The 8,124-nt window shown below is 62.9% G+C and overlaps 2 protein-coding genes across 2 annotated transcripts; both read left to right on the forward strand.

Moving 5' to 3' along the window:
- Window positions 1–2,254: 2,254 nt before the first annotated feature.
- MNEG_9854 (hypothetical protein) lies at window positions 2,255–3,919 on the forward strand (the record flags this gene model as incomplete). Its single annotated transcript, XM_014041673.1, has 2 exons — window positions 2,255–2,326; window positions 2,489–3,919. 2 exons carry the CDS (start codon window positions 2,255–2,257, stop codon window positions 3,917–3,919), a joined length of 1,503 nt encoding a protein of 500 aa, XP_013897127.1.
- Window positions 3,920–5,491: 1,572 nt separating this feature from the next.
- On the forward strand, window positions 5,492–7,884 carry MNEG_9855 (hypothetical protein; the record flags this gene model as incomplete). The annotated part of the gene is made up of 7 exons (XM_014041674.1): window positions 5,492–5,626; window positions 5,825–5,870; window positions 6,256–6,425; window positions 6,667–6,750; window positions 7,006–7,108; window positions 7,293–7,463; window positions 7,742–7,884. 7 exons carry the CDS (start codon window positions 5,492–5,494, stop codon window positions 7,882–7,884), a joined length of 852 nt encoding a protein of 283 aa, XP_013897128.1.
- Window positions 7,885–8,124: the final 240 nt, after the last annotated feature.

The raw sequence follows: 8,124 nt of genomic DNA on the forward strand, positions 1-8,124 counted from the left end.
GGGGGTGGAGGGGGCATGTGGTTGGTTTCAAGGCTTGCTCAGCGCTCAAGTGATGTGCGGGGGTACAGACAGCGCAAAAGATCAACATATTGAGATATTGTGAAGGGGAGCGAAGGGAAACCGGACTGCAAGGGCATTGGAAAGTCTGCAGTGAGGGATGTTTTTGGGGGGACTTATGAATGTGGACAGGGTAGGCAAGGAAGCAAAGCACAAGTTTGCTCATTCAAGTCAGGGCATGGGAGGCAGCAGGAAGGTGACATACAACGCATGCACGTGCAAGCTGGCAGGATGCTGGGGGAAATCTCACTCCCAGAATAGCCCATGATCAGCACAATGGGCTTTGCGCCTTGAGCGCTGCCCTTCAAGGGACCAAAGCGATGGTACGCGAGCTGGTCAGCCCCTGCATGGAGCAATTTGGAGGGCAAGGGCGACGGGGGGGCTAGACTTGCATACCATTGCACTTTGTTTGCTGCACTGAAGGACTAATCATCAATGGCATACTGTAAGACTGTCAACGTGCATGTCTGCAACACACCACCCCCTTGTTATGCATTCCAGCCCAACTCTGAGAGCGGATGCCTCAACGAAACACCAGTACCTGCTGTTATCGTGCGCTGTGGCCCCACGAAGGCCGCGTCCCGCTTCCAGTCGGTCCCCGCGCATTGTGGCGGCAGCGCAGACGCCGCAGATATTGAGCCAGCAGCAGGGCCTTGGCCATTCGCGGCTGCAGCTGCGAGCGCTACGAGCATGAGGCACGCTGTGCCCGCCGAGGCGAGAAGCGCCGGCATCAACCGAGGGCATCAAGGTGTGAGAGGGGCAAGGAGGGTCAGAAAACTCTTTCGGATGATTGATGCATGTAACAAGGGGTTCTTCCGGCCGTCCCCTCACCGCATATCAGCGATCTCATGATGATTGCGGCAAGAGCCTCTTGATTGGGGGTGACGTCTCGCTTTAACAAAAAATGGCGTGTTTCTCAGGTACCCTAAGGATGTGAGGCCCCCGCCAGCTGCACAACAGGAGGCGTGCAGCTGGCCGCATGCCGGTGCCTGGGTGACGTAGGCGGCATTATTGCACGATGATGAACTCTGGCTGGTTGCAGCTGGTTACCGGTTATGCTGCTTCAAAGAAAAGACACGACACTACTTTTATGTACATGTCACACGTTGGACCGTCTCAAAGGTCTGTGGTCCCCAATGCACTGTGCGTATCACCAGGTGAGCAACAGCTGTGGTTACAGTCAGCTTCGCTCTGGTGACAGCTGGCCGGCGGTGCAGCCGAGCATCTCATTGATGTTGCAGGACTCATGGTACTCCAATGCAACAAGGTATCATACTCATGCATGTCGTGAGATACGACACACATTCAGGGTGGCAAGCCAGTGAGTAATAGCCCAATACATGGCCGGTCATCCATTGGCATGACCTCCTTGAGTGTGGGACGGGGGACGAGTTGCAGGTTATACGGCTAGCCCGAAGCCAGCCCATGCAGCGAATCACAGCAGCTGGATTGACTACATGCCTGATACAGCAAACCTGCGCCTCCCACCAACGAACCAGCAGCCGCCCCCAGCCCCAACCACCCAGCCACCCGAGAAAATGATGACAAGCGACCGCCACGCGCGAACGATTGCCCATAAACTTTGCGCCATGCGCAGCGGCGTCAGTTGTGCCCTGAAGTCGCTGTGCTGCGGTCTGGAAGTGCTTCCGCAGCGCCCCCCGCTCTGACACCCCTCACATCTTGCTCGCTCTGCTTGACGGGCGCAGTGCTTCAATCACTGCAGACCATGCATGGATCGTTCAAGCCAACATGCATGCTGCCTCATATGCCTGGAGGAACTCGTCCGGTTAAACGGCATACCGTACTCCCCTAGTCCGGCTGCCACAAAGCTTGCGCCTGCGCTTGCGGTGCCCTCGCCATCCGGGATTGCGAGTGTTCCAGCAGCTGCTGAGCTCACAGGCAGCCCCTTGCAGCGAGTGTTAGCGATGGCGCCTGCGAGTGATGCCTGCCAGGACAGTTGCCTGCCGTCGCCGTGTTGGCGTCACCACAGGCAGGGGCAAGAGTGGCGCACCGGCTGACAATTGTGTGCGTCAGTGCGTGAGCATTGCGCGGGAGCCCTGCAGGCAGGTGGCCTGCAGTGTTCGAACGCGCCCTTATTGAGGACATGGCGAACATCAGAACAGAAAGTAATCGTCCATAACGATCAGCCTTCACCAACACCAACAACCTTCGGAAAACGAATCCGCCCGTAGCCACCATGCCCGTCTCCAAACACGCCAGCGCCACCACGAGGCGCCACAAGAACGCCTCAAAGATCTACCAGAAGCAGGTAAGGCGGTCGGACGCCTGCCAGGGCGCCTTGAGCGCCGCGGCTGCTCCAGCGGACTGCCCCCCCCCCCTGCGCCCTCCATCCGCACGCCACCTTCCGGCAGCTCTCAACTCACGACCCCCCTTGCCGCCCACCACCACCCCGCCCTAAACACCCTTCCAGCATGATTACGGACAGAGCGCCCGCCACAGAGCGGCAGCGGACGTCGGCGCGGCCGCGACCGCGGACAGGCGCCGCGCAGACGCCGTTGCGCGCGCTGCCGCGCCGGCGTCTGCAGAGGAGGCGGAGGTGCTGGTGGTCGCCGGCGGCGTGCTGGCCGCACTGTTCGCGCCCTCCACTCGAGGCCCCGACAGCGGCGGCGGCGCCCACAGGCCCCCGACGGGCGCTCAGCGGCGCGCTCTCAGGCGCCGCGCGCAGGCCGGCGCGTGCGGCCCCGCCCCGGCTGCCGTGTCCGCTCGCGCCACCCCCGCCCCAGCTCCCACCAAAGGCCTCATCGGCAGCCCGTCGGTCGCCACCAAGGCCAGGGCCCTGTCGCGCTCCTCCTCTGGCCACGACGTCAGCGCGCACCGCGGCGCAGAGCAGGGGCTGCAGGGCAGCGCCACAGCCGCGCTGCCACCCACTGCCCTGACCCTGCGCGCGTTCCGCCGCCGCAGCAGCGGCGGCAGCCGCCGCTCAGGCGGCCTGTCCCTTCCTTCCTCCGCCGGCTCCAGCTTTGCCCTGGGCCGCAGCTCCTCCTTCGACTGCGCCCTGCTGTGGCCCATCAAAGGAAGCGGCGGCGGCAACGCCGCCGCCGACAGCAGCGACGGCAGCACGGGCGGCAGCGGCTCCTTCACCGCCGCGAGCGCCGGCAGTGCCGCCGCCAGGACTCCCTCTTTCAGCCGCACCCTCAGCGGCAGCAGCACCACCACCACCAGCGCCACCACCACCACTGACCGCTGTGCGCGCCTTGGCGGCTCCTTCACCCTCGTCGGCGGGGGCAGCCTGGGCCGCAGCCTCAGCGGCCTGCGGCGCCCCAGCACGGCGTCGCTGTACCGCAGCGGCTCGATGGCGCTGGGCAGCGGCGAGCAGCAGGCGCCAGCTGTGCCGGCCCCCAGCCCTCCTGCCGCGTGCGTGGTTGAGCCCGCGGCTGCCACGATTGCTGACAGCGCGGCCGCCGCCCCGGGCCGCGGGCGTACCGACGGCGCCCTGCTCTCGCCGGAGGCCCCACAACCCGCCAGCGACGGCGGCGACGACTGCCCGGCGGCGTCCCGCAGCGATGGCGCCGACGTGACAGATGCCAGCAGCGGCCCCTGCGGCGCCGAGGGCCGCGCCGCCTGGCCGCCGACCGGCTTCCTGGGAAAGGCCGCGTACTCGGGCGGCATCGTGCTGAGCACCGGCGTGGTGATCAGCACCCTTGCGGGGGTCATCCTGGGCGGCGCTGCAGGGGTCATCGCCGTGGGCGGCTGCCGCGCCACCGCCGGCTGGGTGCGTGCGGCATGGCTGCGCGCAGAGTCGGGGTTTTACGGCCCCAAGTACAGGGAGATGCAGGCCGTCCTGCGGGAGGCAGAGGCGATGGACAGGCAGGAGCGCCAGCTGCTGCACGGCTGCATGTAAAAATGATGTGGAGCGGCTGTGGGGTTGGATTGCTTGCCCATCTCGAGTTGTTTATTTGTTGGCCCCAAGTGTCTTGCATTGGTTTCAAAGCTGCAAGGACCTGACCCTGCCGCTGCCCGCTGGGATGCATGTATAGATGCTGTGCCCCCGTTCGTGGAGATCGAGTGTGGCGGGCGCACGGCGGGCATCGGCCTGTGCGCGAGGCCGGATGGCGGGGGCGTCAAAGCTCTGGGCAGGTTTTTAAATCACTTGACCTTGTGTTTCCGGGCCAGCGCAAGCCATTCCCTTGGCGCGGCTGGCTAGCTGCTGGTCGCCGTGCCTCCGGAACGGTGTTGCGCAGGCAACTATCACTGATGTGGCGCATGTGCCGTTTGCAGCTGCCACACTGTCGCGCATGTGTTCTAGATGGTGCCGAGGGACATTTTTTAGCGTGCACATGCTTTCCTTGCTTTCCGCATGTGCTGTCGAGGCGGCCAAACCTTTGTAGGGGTGGGGTGAGGGGTGGGGGGTGCTGCGTTGGTGGGACCACGGTGGGCCCCACCCCATGCACAGCAACGTAGACAAGCAGGCAGATGTGGCATGCCGACGGTTTCACAACAGGTGTATATGGCTTGTGGTCTGGTCCCTCCCTTAGCACAGAAAGCACCATTCATTGTGTCAAAATACTTGCCTGACCAATTCGGCTGAACGTGGGCCGTGGCTAGGTTATGGCTGTGGACGCAGGGCCCATTCAGACACTGGCTGGCAGCATTCGCACTCACGTTGCGGTGCCCGCTCGGTTTAGCCAGGGGTATTACGCGCGGCCGCAGCCTGGAATACGTGAAACTCTTCAACGATATGACCTGCAGTGGTTGTGCTCCTCCAAGCTCCAGCGGCCATCACGGCCCTGGTCACCTGCAGGCTGCACACTGCTTCTGCTCCACTGGAGCTGCTTGACCGCAGCTCGCACCAGAGTACGCGCTTGTCCCACATGTTCATGCGTAAGCTTTTCCAATTACCAATTATGAAACAAGATCAATGCACTGAGTTTGCACAAGCAAGGCACCCCTCGCAAATTGGAGCTCATGCTGCCCGCTGCGGTCAACACATTGGACCCCATAGATGCCAGCCCTTGAGCGTTGCCCGTATGCCTGCCACAATGATCCGCTTGAAGCTGTGCAGGGACTACATGCTTACCGATGTGATTGAAATGTTGAAGTCATACAGTAGGTTGCCGCTCGGGCCGCCTGCCCAGCACCCGATCGACCTTTGCATCTTGCTGATACAACACGTAAGGGCTGCGCACAGTTCAATCTGGAATGTTTTCCAGCACTGTCTGTTCGTTGCGACAATAGCAGCGGTCGGCACATATCACCTGCGCGCTCAACACCTGGCTCAGCGAATGCCAAGTGCCGGCACGCGCATCCTTGAGATATAGTAAAAGCATCGCTGAAACCGCTACAGCATAGCGGAGACACCATACATCGGTACTCCGGGCACGGGCGCACAACCGCAGTGAAGCGGCGACGCAGCCCGCCAGCTCGAGTGCAGCGTCGACATCAACTCCGCGCTGCCCACGAAACGGCATTCGCCATGGGCACGCACACAGCCGTCCAGGAGGACCTGGAGGTGCCCACTGTGGAGGACTGGAGCGAGAAGGACTGCAAGGTTGTTGTGCGCACCACACCAGGCAGCAATCTGCTGGCTGACCTGGTGCTGCGTGCCAAGGTGGGCAAGGGGGGTTGGGGGTTTTGCGGCACCCTCACAGCACCAGCCTGCTGCACTTCATGCCGGTCCTGGTTCCAGAATATATATGCCCAGCAGAGGACTTGTCGCTGGGTGCGTTTCCAGTGCATGCGGTGCAGCGCGAGTCGGTGCCGCATGGAGCTCGCGGTCCCAGAAAGCTGACGGGCTCGCTGCGCACAGGTGGATGCCTCGCCTGACGAGGTGTACGCCGTGCTGACAAACCCAGGTGAGGGGCCGCCGGCGTTCAGTCGTTGCAGCGCCATGCGCCACAGCCCCGAGCAGCTGCCTCCTGCATGCCAACCGCGGGCGTCATCATGACTGCGCGGCGCGGGGCTCAGGGCCGTCGCCTAGCATCCCTTGCAGCGCATGAACGCATGCATGCATACATTACATGCATGCGTGGAACAAACAGTCTTGCTGCGCCCCTGCTTGGGGCAGTTCGGTCGTAGGAGCGAGCGCACAGCTGCACGAGACGTGTTGCATGCGTCGTCTGAGTCCTGGTCGCCATCACCCTTCCACCCTTGAAGCAGTCCGCACCCCGCTTTTCACGACGTGTGCCCCTTTTCAGCCCCCGACCACCACACGCTCATCGCTATGCCAACACACCGCAGATTCACACCTGATCTTCCGCGGCATCAAGGCCACCTTGGAGCGGCGCACCCTGGAGGACAGCGGCAAGGGGCGGCGCAAGCTGTTTGTGCACCACCAGGCTGCCACGCGGTTCCTGTGGCTGCAGGTCACGTTTTCGACGCAACTGCTAGTGGAGGAGGACGACAGGGCGGTGAGCGCATGCGGCTGGGGGTGCAGAGATGCTGTTTCACCCCAGCTGACGCACGTGGCAAGGGCGCCCGCAAATGCATGCACCGTACAGTGTTCACAGCAAGTCTAGTGGCAGCTGGCTGCATTGCTGTGCGCTTCACGCATCGACCCTTTACGGCCGGCTCGACACGCCGTCATCCAGGCTGCTCACATCAATGCACCCGGTGCTACATGTTGCGTCCTCCTGTGCCCCGCCACCCCAGCGCACCATCTGCTTCCGCAATGCGAAGGACGGCGGCTTCATGCGCACCTTCACCGGGCGGTGGGAGGTGTCGCCCTTCTGCCAGGTCGGTGCAGGACGCGAGTGCAGGAATCACGCGCATGCCAAAGGTGCTCCGACAGACCTGGTCGACTGGGCGCCGCGGCGCCTAGGAGGCGTGCAGCACCAGCTTGACAATCACACCAACGACCGCTTGTTGCTGGGCACATTGCTTGGCCGACGGGCATTGCACCACACCAGCTTGCGGCCACTTGATGCCGGCTGTGGCTGCTGGGTCGCGCCGCCCCCATATTTCCCTCTTGTTTGCCCTCCCCCCCTGCAGGACACGCTCAACCGCATCTACTCCCCCCACGACACACAGCGGCACCGAGGAGTGCACCTAGGCTGGCTCAACCCCGCGAGGGCCCTTGGCGCTATGCAGCACCGTGAGTTTTCCTTAGTATGGCCCAAAACTCCGGGTTAAGCGGTCAGATTTCTTTCCAGAATGGCTTAGGAGCTGCGAGCGTATCCTGCCCTGCTGCGCCAGCAACAAACTCGACGGTGTCACATGGCCCCGGCACCAACGATATGCGAATCGCGACCATCACCGCAACCGCACCCGACCCACAGGAGAGTCAGATGCGGCCGCGCGCGAGTGCTCGCTGGTGACGCTGGAGCAGGCACTGGCGCCGCGCCTCATGCCCCCAGGGCCGCTGATGCGCATGGTGCGGGGGCTGTGCGCGCGGACCGTCAGCAACATGATGGCGGACCTGCAAAAGGAGATCGAACGGCGGCGCGAGGGTGAGGGGCTGGCGGCGATTGGTGTAGGTCAAGAGGTGGTCATTGTGCAAGGGTGGGGGGACGGCTTGGCGGATGGCGGGGCTAGCTTCCTGCTCCATGTTGTGTATGCTTGTGGTGGCGCTGCGGCGACCTTTTTTGTGGGTTGCTGCAGAGGAGTGACGCTGTGTGGTGACTTTGTGTCGTGCTTTTGGGAGTTGGCAAGCTTGTCGACGCTTGGACGCCACACACCATGTCCAGGGCCAGTGCTGAGTTCAATCGCCCCGCACGGCTTTTCGCAGGCGAGTCCGCCTCAGGGTCCAAGGGCGTCAGCGGCTCAAACCACCTTCACGGCAAGGCGGCGACGCATGCAGCCTGTATGAGCTTGAGTGCTGGCGACCTTTTTGCCAACTCAGCACCCCTTCACATCACAATCGAGCTGTGAAGCTGGTGCTGCACCCCCCTTACAATCCGCAATACTCGGAGGGTTTTTTGTTGACCTACAATCGCTGTTGTGGCACCCCCCTGCGGCACGTTGCACGTCTTCATGCCCTGGTGAGTAAGTAGGCTTCCGCTGAGCGCTCTTCGTGGGCAGATGCCTTCATTGATTTGTGTATGCCGGCGTGTGGCTTGCCGCTGCAGGTCTCCAGCAAGACGTGCCCTGCCTGGCCTTCTTGTTTACGTA

The sequence above is a fragment of the Monoraphidium neglectum genome, assembly GCF_000611645.1.
Source record: "Monoraphidium neglectum strain SAG 48.87 unplaced genomic scaffold scaffold02090, whole genome shotgun sequence".
Classification (NCBI taxonomy): domain Eukaryota; kingdom Viridiplantae; phylum Chlorophyta; class Chlorophyceae; order Sphaeropleales; family Selenastraceae; genus Monoraphidium; species Monoraphidium neglectum.